Source organism: Lissotriton helveticus, chromosome 2_1 (genome assembly GCF_964261635.1).
Source record: "Lissotriton helveticus chromosome 2_1, aLisHel1.1, whole genome shotgun sequence".
Classification (NCBI taxonomy): Eukaryota; Metazoa; Chordata; class Amphibia; order Caudata; family Salamandridae; genus Lissotriton; species Lissotriton helveticus.
Genome location: NC_136059.1, coordinates 117,970,903 through 117,984,132, shown reverse-complemented (window position 1 = coordinate 117,984,132; position 13,230 = coordinate 117,970,903). Strand labels below are relative to the sequence as shown.

The 13,230-nt window shown below is 46.3% G+C and overlaps 1 protein-coding gene across 1 annotated transcript in view; it reads left to right on the top strand.

The window, feature by feature from the left end:
• LOC144817776 (disintegrin and metalloproteinase domain-containing protein 33-like) overlaps positions 1 to 13,230 on the top strand; it is a 565,915-nt gene that overhangs the window by 470,051 nt on the left and 82,634 nt on the right. The window contains exons 11-12 of the mRNA XM_078674583.1: positions 5,996 to 6,080; positions 7,236 to 7,378. Coding sequence (XP_078530709.1) covers positions 5,996 to 6,080; positions 7,236 to 7,378 — 228 coding nt within the window. The remainder of the gene's footprint in view (positions 1 to 5,995; positions 6,081 to 7,235; positions 7,379 to 13,230) is intronic.

The window sequence follows — 13,230 nt, the reverse complement described above, 5'->3', positions numbered from 1 at the left end:
AGAGCATTGCAAATGCTCGCTAATCAAGTCGTACGATTTCTACCGAGATATGCGCAGGAACATGACCACTCAATTATGGAACATTTTCTTTGCTCTGGTTAGATCCTAAAATCTTTCCTGAAAAATATTGCAAGGCTGGGCGCTTCCTTAGTTCAAATGGTTATTTTATTTTCAGCCTCTGTAGTATTTTGAAAAGTCGCTGTTTTTCTTTTAACAGTCGAAATTGTGATTTGGTGGAAAAACGCTTTTATCCTCATAATGGGATGTTCAGTTTAAATTTAAAATCAGAATTCTAACACACCTAATTGCCTCCAAGAGAAATACCAGTTTGCTGGATTATTTTGCTTGCAGGTCGTTTATGAAACAGCTTTGGTTTTTTACGTCACACAGCTGTACGTGTGCTACAGCAAAATGATTATATTGTTGATTGTAACAATAATTGCCAATGCGTATTACAGACTACTCATAAACTACGGGACGTGCAGGGGCTCAGGGAGTGCAGCGTCAAGTGCGGACTCGAAATGTGGGATTGCTAAATATGAGTGCTTGTGAAGCATCATCAGAGCTGTGTGAATAATAACTGCGTCAGCCCCGTGCGTGAGGTGCATCATCAGACCTGTGTGAATAATAACAGCTGTGAGGCCGTGCCTGAGATGCATCATCAGAGCTGTGTGAATAATAACAGCTGTGAGCCCGTGCCGGAGCTGCATCATCAGAGCTGTGTGAATAATAACAGCTGTGAGCCCGTGCCTGAGATGCATCATCAGAGCTTTGTGAATAATAACTGCGTCAGCCCCGTGCATGAGGTGCATCATCAGACCTGTGTGAATAATAACTGCGTCAGCCCCGTGCGTGAGGTGCATCATCAGACCTGTGTGAATAATAATAGCTGTGAGCCCGTGCCTGAGATGCATCATCAGAGCTTTGTGAATAATAACTGCCGTCAGCCCCGTGTCTGAGGTGCATCATCAGAGCTTTGTGAATAATAACTGCGTCAGCCCCGTGCGTGAGGTGCATCATCAGAGCTGTGTGAATAATAACAGCTGTGAGCCCGTGCCTGAGATGCATCATCAGACCTGTGTGAATAACAGCTGTGAGCCTGTGCCTGAGATGCATCATCAGAGCTTTGTGAATAATAACTGCGTCAGCCCCATGCGTGAGGTGCGTCATTAGAGCTGAGTGAATAATAACAGCTGTGAGCCCGTGCATGAGGTGCATCATCAGAGCTTTGTGAATAATAACTGCGTCAGCCCCGTGCGTGAGGTGCATCATTAGAGCTGTGTGAATAATAACAGCTGTGAGCCCGTGCCTGAGATGCATCATCAGACCTGTGTGAATAATAACAGCTGTGAGCCCGTGCCTAAGGTGCATCATTAGAGCTGTGTGAATAATAACAGCTGTGAGTCCGTGCCAAAGGTGCATCATCAGAGCTGTGTGAATAATAACAGCTGTGAGCCCGTGCCTGAGGTGCATCATCAGAGCTTTGTGAATAATAACTGCGTCAGCCCCGTGCTGAGGTGCATAATAACTGCGTCAGCCCCGTGGTGAGGTGCATCATCAGACCTGTGTGAATAATAATAGCTGTGAGCCCGTGCCTGAGATGCATCATCAGAGCTTTGTGAATAATAACTGCCGTCAGCCCCGTGTCTGAGGTGCATCATCAGAGCTTTGTGAATAATAACTGCGTCAGCCCCGTGCGTGAGGTGCATCATCAGAGCTGTGTGAATAATAACAGCTGTGAGCCCGTGCCTGAGATGCATCATCAGAGCTGTGTGAATAATAACAGCTGTGAGCCTGTGCCTGAGATGCATCATCAGAGCTTTGTGAATAATAACTGCGTCAGCCCCATGCGTGAGGTGCGTCATTAGAGCTGAGTGAATAATAACAGCTGTGAGCCCGTGCATGAGGTGCATCATCAGAGCTTTGTGAATAATAACTGCGTCAGCCCCGTGCGTGAGGTGCATCATTAGAGCTGTGTGAATAATAACAGCTGTGAGCCCGTGCCTGAGATGCATCATCAGACCTGTGTGAATAATAACAGCTGTGAGCCCGTGCCTAAGGTGCATCATTAGAGCTGTGTGAATAATAACAGCTGTGAGTCCGTGCCAAAGGTGCATCATCAGAGCTGTGTGAATAATAACAGCTGTGAGCCCGTGCCTGAGGTGCATCATCAGAGCTTTGTGAATAATACCTGCGTCAGCCCCGTGCTGAGGTGCATAATAACTGCATCAGCCCCGTGGTGAGGTGCATCATTAGAGCTGTGTGAATAATAACAGCTGTGAGCCCGTGCCTGAGGTGCATCATCAGAGCTTTGTGAATAATAACTGCGTCAGCCCCGTGCTGAGGTGCATAATAACTGCGTCAGCCCCGTGGTGAGGTGCATCATCAGACCTGTGTGAATAATAATAGCTGTGAGCCCGTGCCTGAGATGCATCATCAGAGCTTTGTGAATAATAACTGCCGTCAGCCCCGTGTCTGAGGTGCATCATCAGAGCTTTGTGAATAATAACTGCTGTGAGCCCGTGCCTGAGATGCATCATCAGAGCTGTGTGAATAATAACAGCTGTGAGCCTGTGCCTGAGATGCATCATCAGAGCTTTGTGAATAATAACTGCGTCAGCCCCATGCGTGAGGTGCGTCATTAGAGCTGAGTGAATAATAACAGCTGTGAGCCCGTGCATGAGGTGCATCATCAGAGCTTTGTGAATAAAAACTGCGTCAGCCCCGTGCGTGAGGTGCATCATTAGAGCTGTGTGAATAATAACAGCTGTGAGCCCGTGCCTGAGATGCATCATCAGACCTGTGTGAATAATAACAGCTGTGAGCCCGTGCCTAAGGTGCATCATTAGAGCTGTGTGAATAATAACAGCTGTGAGTCCGTGCCAAAGGTGCATCATCAGAGCTGTGTGAATAATAACAGCTGTGAGCCCGTGCCTGAGGTGCATCATCAGAGCTTTGTGAATAATAACTGCGTCAGCCCCGTGCTGAGGTGCATAATAACTGCATCAGCCCCGTGGTGAGGTGCATCATTAGAGCTGCGTGAATAATAACAGCTGTGAGCCCGTGCATGAGGTGCATCATCAGAGCTTTGTGAATAATAACTGCGTCAGCCCCATGCGTGAGGTGCATCATTAGAGCTGCATGAATAATAACAGCTGTGAGCAACAGCACTCTTGCACACACTCAAACTGCTCACCAATTCAAAGTATGCTAAAAATGTTATGCAACGCATTGTCATACACAATGCCAATAACTCAAATTTTAATGCTGCGAGACCTATTGCATTGCAAATGCTTGTTTTGACTGTCTGGCTCCTTTCCCCTTCTTGTTCCTCCTCCGTGGGTCGACTCCCTGATTTTCTTCAGACTCGGCCCTCCTGACTTTTGGACAGGATCTCGTGGGCCCCGCCGGCATTTCGGGTCCGTCTCCTGTTGTCGCTCTTGTCCTTGGTCCGCCATCTTTTGAACTGGTCTGTTCCTCCGTCCAGCTGGGCGACCTATCGACCGTTCTCCTTCTCCAGGGATCTGTTCCCTGTTTGTGACTATTGTTTATACTTATGGTCCAATCTCCTTTTTCTCTCTCTCTTTACTGTCCCTATCCGCTTTTCTTACTTGTTTCTCACCGATACTCTTGTAAATGCCAGGCCCTGTAAATTTGTAACATATAATTGTCCAACCCTTATCGCTTTTTAAATGGAATCTTGAGTGTTTTGCAATTTGTATATATGTAATTCTAACCGCTAGTATCTGTAGTAGACGTATTTACTTATTAATCTTCAACTTGTGAATATACTTCTCTAACCCCTGCTTCCACCACGCCGATGTATCTTCGCTTCCTTGGGTCCCAGGTGTGCTTCCAGAAACCACTGAGAGGTGATGTGGGGCTCTAGGCATCTGCGGTGAGTCTCTGGTGCCCACAGTCGCTCTCGCCCTAGGCTGCCTGTGGGATTTTGGCTCTTGCACTTCCAACGCCGGGAGCTGTCTGCTCTCACTCCGAGGACTGGTTTGATTTGGTGGCCTCATTCTGGAATGTTGGGGTGGATGCCACTTGAATGACTTCAGGTTCCCGGTTCCTGGCATTTCTGATATCTCTAAAATGGCCGCCCCGCCTCCCGGGAACATCTGGGTCTAGTGCAAGACCTCCTCCTCCACTAAGGATTCCTCCCTCTGTCTAAAATGGCTGCCCCCTGCTCTTCTCTTGATTAACTGGGTAGATTGTTTCTTCCTCCTACCCCTTTACCCTGTCCCCTTACCCTTCCTTGCTCCATTCACCTGTCCCCTATGTTCTTTAAATGCTTTTCTTGATATTTATGTACCTCGAAATTGATGTAAAATTGTAACATTATTGTTCCTCATGTAATACGCTAGCTCCTATCCCCTCTCCCCTGAATCTCTCCCCTTGCCTTGCTACACCGCCTAGCCCCTGTCCTTTGTGCCCTTTGACTAAGCACTCCTTCTCCCCTTGTTGGGGAAAGATCCAATATTTATACTCTGGAGTCTCAGCGTACCCGCTGAGAGAGTCCACAGCGCCAAGGGAGCCACTCACAGCTGAGGTATGGTATGCCACCCCTTGCCTAGGCACTCCCTCTCCCTTTTTTGGGGAAGGATCCAGTATGTAGGCCTTGGAGTCTCAGAGACCCCTCTGAGAGAGTCCACTGCGTAAAGGGAGCCTCTAGCAACAGAGATGGGACATTATACCTCTTCCACTGGGATCACAGCTTACTGGACTTTGGACGCAGCTTTGACTCATCTACCGGTTTGTGTCCCCGTCGCCCTCCCCCTCCTCTTTCCATACTGTGTCTCTCACCATCCCCTCCTCTTTCACTCCTTCATTCTCTGTCTACTTCTCCTGCTCTTACCCCCCTCCCCTGAATCTCTCCCTTTGCCTGCTTTTACCCTTACGTATTTGTGCTTATTGTTTATTACGAACTTTTCAAGTAACTATGTTGCCATGCTCTAAAACTATGTAACCTTTGTAACGATGTAACCTGCAACTATGATCTGATACTCATGTAAAGCGCTCTGATACCTCCGGGTCTAGCCAGCGCTATATAAAACCTTTAAATAATAATAAGACCACCATCCCTGCATTTGCATTCGCAAGTGGGACTTTTTTTTAAGTAGCCTGTGTTCCTTCACGGAACATATGCTGCTTTTAAAAACAAGTGTACCTCATGAAAAAAGTTTTGTAAAATGCCTTATGCCTCCCCCCCACCCTTGCTGCCCCCATACCAGCCCCCCCCCCCACACTGTACCCTACCCTGGAGGCTGCCAACACCATTCACAAAGGGGAATGTGCCTTTGTGAATCAGTTACCACTTCCTTTGATTAGATGAATGACATTTTTAGAGCGCACTGATACTCAAAAGAGTGAGCAATGGCAAATGGGCAGTTGTTGCAGCCACAAACCGTTGATACACGCAGCTTTCTCGTAATGGCGACTTGGTGTGGGTCACTAAACCTATTTTGCATGTTAGAAATTCATTTTTGAACTCCAAAAATGGGATTCAGACTTACCAAACAGCCATTTTGCGTCTGCTTGTGCTGAGATTTTGCGAATATAATGTTTACGAATGCAAACCGGCTTTACGCCTCAGGTGCTTAGTTCGGAGAGTTGAGTTATTAGCAACTTAAACAATAGATCATCCCTTCATTGAAGTGCATGAGAGACTAGTAAGTGCTGCACACTCAGGAAAGGCTGTGATTTATTAGGAAATAATAAATGGAACATGAAACTGGAAAGAGGCAGCGGTCCAGCGTGGAGCAGTGGACCTGGTTTGAAGTTTGAAAGGAATGGGCCGGTTTGAAATAGACATCAGGATTCAGAATATCCCCCGCCTTTGTGCCATGATACGCATCCACCGGTCACCCATATGTCTTTCATATCACCCTACTGTGTCACTGGACGACCCTACAAGTGCCTTCCCCTTGTGCTCCACTGGTAAACCTAGGACATGGATGGAACAGAAGTGACACGTGCTCTTTCTTTCCTTTAGTGGGGTAACCTTCAAAGGCACCACCATTGGAATGGCCCCCCTGGAGGGAATGTGCACTGGAGAGAACTCTGGAGGGGTCAGCATGGTAAGTCCTGAGAGCAGAACCACTCTTGCATTCCTAACAATGGTAGCACTGATTACTGATACAGCGATCAGACCACGCCTCCTGTGTCACTGCTAAAGTGCACATTTGTGACCACCCTCGGGGTGCTCCCTTGACATCCCTCTGGAAGATGACATGTTGATGGGACTGCAGGGTGTCCACTGATCTCTGCAGCAATATAGCATGTTACATAATATGCTATAACACTGCGTTCTATTACAACGCGGTTGTTACAACGACCACATTGTTAGAACGCAATACCTTTACATCGCAAGTCATTAGATCAACTTGCTGTAGGGGGCGCGCTGGACTTAGGAATAGTATAATTACTATTCCAACTCCAGCCTGCGCAACACTAGGGAAGGTTTTGAAATAGTAAATTATACTATTCCTTAGATTAGAGCGCTCGTCCTACAGCAAGTCGATCTCATGACTTGCGATGTAAAGGCATCGCGTTCTAAGTAACAACGCGTGGTTGTTGTAACGACCGCGTTGTAATAGTAACGCGATGTAATGGCAGCGTTGTGAGTGCTGTTTCCCCTCTGCAGACCATCATCAACCTACTAAACCAGGGTTCTCTAAAGTTGGTCCTGGAGGGCCGGATACATGCCAGATTTTTAAGATAACTACATTTATCTATATGAGGATTTACCAAAAATCTGGCATGGATCGGGCCCTCCAAGATAAACTTTGGAGAACCCTGTATTAAACTAACACTCTACCATGGTACAGCTACATAGAGTGGCTTCTGTTATGTGGTATGCATAGTGTAACAGACTGCATCTGGGAACCAATTTTACGATGAACTGACTGCATATGCGCACATATTTGGAAAATACATATATATTTTCAAACATGTGGTTGGTGTGTGTGTCTGTGCTTGATATGTGTATGTTTTTGTGATGCGTCTCTGTGGGTGGAGGTGGCAGGTTCACGTGTGCGTGTCTCCATGCCAGTGGCATGTGTATATGGTGTGTATCGTGCAGAAACATGTCGACTCTGCTGGTTATACCACATACACATGTTCATGCAGTACATGCAAGCTTGTGGCAGTGTGCTTCCTGCAGCATACGTACACGTGTGTCTACCAGTATGATTCAATCACAGAGTTTCTAACTTTTCTACTACTATCCCAAGGACCACTCAGAGGTTCCAATCGGAGCAGCCGCTACCATGTCACATGAAATCGGACACAATTTTGGGATGAGCCATGACGACGATGGGTGCTGTGTTGAGGCTACCACAGCAGAAGGAGGATGTGTCATGGCTGCTGCCACTGGGTAAGAGGGCATAAGACCTGCTGTTTTTACCTCCTCTATGTGTTTCAGCCACCGCGTAGTTATGGGAAGGAGTGTGGCTTGGATTTGGTGGGCTGCGTTGCATTAAATCGCATTTTTGTTTATAAAGCATAAAAGACCTTTGATGAGCAACCTGGTGCAGCATACACGATGAGCAGAGACAGCAGTTTTGGGAAAGACTAGAGAAGGAAATCAGAACATTCTTGACAGGACAAAGGAATGGTAGGAGATTTTTTGTCCTAAAAAACAACCATAAGCCTATTTCAAACCACAGGTATCCTATAGGCAAAGCCACTGGAATTATGCGATTGTGCAGCTGCGGCAATTTTCGCATACTTGTAGATTTGCCACATTTGTCACATAATCCATCATCTCTGCATAATCTGCAGATTTGAACCAAAAGAACATTTGTTTCTAGCTCAAACGGTTCCAAAGTTAGTAAAAACGCAGTGAAATATGCTGCCGCACAGTAGAACTGGTTACCTTTTTGTAGCTTATTGCTATATTTGAATTTTAAACTGGTGCTAATGAGGTGCGACTAATGCCCAGACAGTGTTAACAAGTTTAAAAATGGCAAAATAATGAAGTAATACTATCACAAAATGTGCTGCATAATCCCGCATCATTTGTTTTTTCGTGCCACATAATTTACTTAACCCTGCCATATAATTCGACCCTCCTCTGCCGCATAATTCCATTGGCCCTTCCTGTACGCAAATCCTTTGCCACTATCTTAGATCCATTTATATATTGGACGAACCAACACACATGTTGCAGCGGGCATGCGTCTCATAGACCTGAAGGTGGAGACTATTCTCTGGGAGGTCATGTGGGGCACTTCCAAGCAGTGGCATGGCCTGTAAGATGCTTTCACTTGAAGCCAGTGTAGTTGCCTGAGAACAGGGTTTGAGTTCAATGTTCTAGAAGGAACAGGGACTGGGTGGGCTGCTGGCTTTGAACCATCTGAGCAGAGGAAGAAGAGATGATCTCAAGATAGCCTATATTGAATTACAAGTCCAGCTTGGCCCTGATGATGTCAGAGACCACTAACACCACACAGTCCCCAAAGAGGCAGCATGTAGCCAATTTTTAGAGTTTCAGATAGAAAAGAGGAAGTGAGCACAGCTCTCACTTGTGCTGTCATATTCACAGTAGAGTCCACATAGAAATCTACTTCCCCACAACTCTGGGAGAGGATGTGGCCTTCACTTCACGATAATTTATTGATACGTTTATTTATTTACGCATGTCTTTCATCCATGCCACCTTTCTGCTAATGGCCACTTGTGCAACTGGGATGCCAATTGCATTGGAACAAAGAGTGTGGCCCAATATGTAGAGATCTGCCATTGGCTGCAAATTATTTCTATGTTAGTCATGGACCATGAGGGGACTTAAGTGGTACTTTATGTGGTTATGTTTGGCGTTGACCAAGAACTTTGGATTTTAGTACAATTATATGTTTAATACACTTACTTACAGAGGCTTCACCCAGTCCACTTCATTCATTTGTCTAATATAGTGTAATATAGTGTAATCCACATTTTTCTTCCATCCAGTAGAGCATATAGCATGAGCCAGTGGGTCGGCCCACATCAGTCATTGGCTAAATTCACTTTGACTGACGGTATCCTACCCTTTCACAATGAAATTGTTCAGACAACTCTTTCCTTGGATCCCATTAAATTGCAGACAAACAGTAACACAGGCTCTGCTCTTAAGCAGACTCGACTACGGCAACGCCCTTTATGTTGGCATGGCCGACTATCTTTTCTCTAGACTCCAGGTGGTCCAGAACGCCGCTGCTAAACTAATATGTAATTTTAAAAAAATACAGTTCGCATTACATTGATTGAAGGAATTACATTGGCTACCAGTCCTCCAGAGAGCCAATGTTAAGCTCCTTTGTTTTGCACATAAAACCTTGCATAAAAAAGGGCCACACATCTTGCAAGATAAGCTACAATTCCATGTCCCTTCACGCAATCTGAGATCGTGCCACCTGGCTATCGTCTGAGTCAAATGCACATCCAAAGTCAGGATGAGCGATCGGTCCTTTTCCAAATCAGTTGCAGTCCTTTGGAATAATCTACCCCAAGATCTTCGCCTGACAGATGACTACTTTTTGTTCAGGAAAAAATGTAAAACCACCCTGTATCCTAGATGCTAATCCGACTCCGCTGACCAACTTGCACTGCACTAAAACCCGTCATAGCGCTGTGATGTCCCTCTGGATGATTGATGCGCTCTATAAATACCAATAAATACAAAATACAATTACAAACACTTCCACACACAACCTAGTTTCCTTCAGTGCCTGGGATAAATAGGGCAATGGGTGCTTCGTGAGACAAAAACATGGTTTTGCCTTATTTTGTTAGATTGAAAAGGGCCCAGCAGCATCCTCAAAAATTTAATTTTGTAGAAACCATTAGAAAACAAAACAAGTATTGACAACAACAGAAACGTTGGGGAGCAACACTAGATCTAATAGCTTTGCCAGTGCTTGTTCTTGAATGTGATCTTATGCCTTCTTACTTTCCAGAATACCAAAAATTCACCATGCTCCCCTTAAAGAAGCCTTGCATGCGTTTGGGTGGTCTCAGGAATTGAAAGCTCTGAATACATCACCCCTGCGCGCTTAACACTTCAGTGACACTTGCCACCCACTGAAGCAGACTGAACACAGGCAGGGATGCAGAGGTCACCAGACAGCAAAAGAACCTTGCTGACAGACCTAGCATACCTTCCAAGAAGGAAGACCACACATACTCCTTGACTACCGTCCTGAAACGTAGGAATCTGACACCCCAACAAGCCTTGAAAAACACCCAGCCATGTGTGCCATCGAGGGGCGAAACACTTGTTGACTATATTTTGAGTAAAACAGAAAAATGTCAGTATGCAACCAACTATGACAAAAAGAATAACTATTTTAAGCATACATTTACATTAGCAACATCTATAGCTCAGCCTTTTAAAGTTGAGGCTATTTTACTTTGCTTGTGTTTGTTATATATATGTGTTTATATCCCATGTGCTTCCTGGTTTTCCTTTCGTCCAACTATTTACTGTTTTGCCTTTCTCTGTTTTGCAATGGGGAGTCATTTACAATAAATTGGCGCTAGGTATCCGGGGCTAGGCTTTTTGCTGCGCCCACTAAGCCAATTCGAAGGGGCTGAAATGCACCATATTGACAAGACACAGTGCATTCCTGTTCTTTGAGCAAGCGCCTACGCACAATTTGGTACCTAACTCCAATGCACGCACCCTTGCATCATGGTGCAAGGGTGTCTGCGTTGTTGGCAGGATTGCTTTTGTGCAGGAGCACCCCCTTGATAGTCCAATGCTTGCTGGATGACTTAGAGGTGGGATTTAAGTGGCGCGTGTCCTGCCAGTGCTAAGCACCAGCAGTTTTAACAAGCATTTGCAATGCAATAGGTCTCGCAGTTACACAAGTTTAAGCTATTGGTATTGTAAATGACAATGCCTTTTATTTATGTTTTTAAAATAAAAGGCCTTGTTATTTGCAATGTCAATAGCTCAAACTCGCGTAAATGCGAGACCTATTGCATTGCAAATTCTTGTTATTTGAGTTGTAGTCTTGCTTATTCCATTATAAAAACAGGACTGCAAGTCCTACAATTCATAGGAATAAACGTAATTGGAGTTGTACTTCATACATGGAGCTGGGAAACTTGATAACTATGGCCCTAAATGCCTTAACCCTCTGAGCTTCCATAGAGGGTTTCCAGTATCACCAGTCCTCCAGCAAAGAGGCGAAGATAACATGAACAATGATCCAGTGCGCTATCTGTCTCTCTGTGCACGAGTCGTTAATGATAAGCCAGGGGCTCGCTGCTGAATACAATCCAGCCAGCAGGGTACTCACTGCCCGCCCCCCGACTTTCACAGGGCAAAGTTCACCGGTCCCTTTCGCTATCATCTGTGAGACAAGAGGGCCCTGGTGGCAAATCATTCGGCATCTGAAGTTCCGAAGGTAAGGCTCTCTTGCTACCAAACTTTGCACCTCTTTTAGTCTCAGGGACAGTAGTTTCTAAACCCTTCGTGGGTTGTTCATCCATCTGCAGACAGATTTTCAGAAAACCCACATTTTGAAAATACATTATGGCATGTGATGCTTTTTTTAATGTTTCGTTTTGGGGTCAGTCACAGTTTCACGTTTCTAAGGTATCAGCATGAGTAATTTACCCAGTACAGGCATTTCCTTTACATTGTAGGCATGTTTAACAAGAACAAAACAGCGCTGCTCCAGCAACAGGAAGGAGGGGGCCGCTCATGGAAGCTTTTATCAGCGCCGAGCGCCTCTCTGCAGACTCCCCTGCATTCCAGAGAGGCGCGCGACGCGATCCGGTCTGCATTGGCATGCCGTGGAGAGAAGACCTGGCCGCGTGCACAACGTTATCCTATGGGGAAACGCTGCGCGCGGCCAGGTCTTGTCTCCCTTCGTCGGTCTCAAACTGCTGAGACGACGACTATAGTTCTCGCTTGCGAGAACGCGCTTTAAGCGCGTTTGTCGTAGGCGAGACCTAAAAAGGGGGCATCAAGACGGGCCCCTTCGGTCTCTGTTTTTACCCCCTCACCTTTTTATGGTATGTCCCAGCAATATACACTAGGTGGAAATAGGTCTAACAAATATGGCTCATGCATCACTACATAAGTCACTCCTAACCCGCTGTGCCTCCTTTCTGTGCTAGATTTATGTGGGTAGCGCTCCCGCAGTGGCTGTGCTGTGCTTTCCTGTGCACCCTATCTGCAGCTGCCGTTGGCAGAGTTACCTAGCGATCTGCAGGCTGATTGGTACATAGAGGTACTCTCTTTAGGAGCACAACAGGTGCCCTATGCGAAACACCAGAAGTCTTTACTGCAGGACCCTGGATGGAAATGTCAGCGTCCGCTAGGACTTTGGGCGGTTGTAAGTCTGAGCAACGGGGGCTTGTCTTGCAACGCTCCGCCTCTAGAAAGGCATGAGCAAAATTATGGACTGACGGTCCACGGTATTTAAGGGAGAAAATCCCCAGATAAAATGGCAGCACCGATTGGGTTGGCCGCTGTGCCGTTTGGCTCATCAGGTGGGTGGGCAGCTTAGGTTACTCATTGCTGGCTGCCCTTGGATCGCCCAGAAGTTAACCCACCACGTTGGCTTATTTCATGTATGAAATAAGCCTGCAGCAAACTGTTTTCCAACAAACTTTGTGGGGCGTGATTAGTTTATGCAGTGTTTACTAGCCACCTTACTATGTTGTGGGGGAGGGTTGCTGATACCGGCACTAATCCCTTTGGCGCTCCATTTGGTGTTGTTCGAAACCGGGCTGGAATCATGCCCTGGACAGACACCTCACCAGAATAAGGTGATTCACGGGTGACACTTGGCTGGGACTGGCCTAATTTATGAAATGGCTTCACGACCGTGAATTTCCCTTTTTGTTGTGCCTTTCCATCTTCCTCCCTGCCTGATATTGTCTGAAGTTACAGATCCTAAAAGCGGTTGTGGTTTAGCCTTAAGGCTACTGTGGAGCCGTGAATGTAAAACGTGCTAAATTTAACCACAAGAAAACAAGGGGCAGATTTACAAGGTCTAGCACATCTCTGCAAATCAGCAGGGATGCGCCTGAAACCTTGTGACACGCAAAACTACCCATGCGCCACCACTGATGTGCCGCATTTACAATGCGGCGCACCGTGGTGCATGGATTGGCTACTGCGTGTTGCATCCCGTGGCGTAAGGGTAGCGCATTGCTGGAGTTGTGTCGCAAGTGCAACACGGTTCCAGCATAGCTCAGGGGCTTCAAGCAGGCACAGGGTTTTGACGC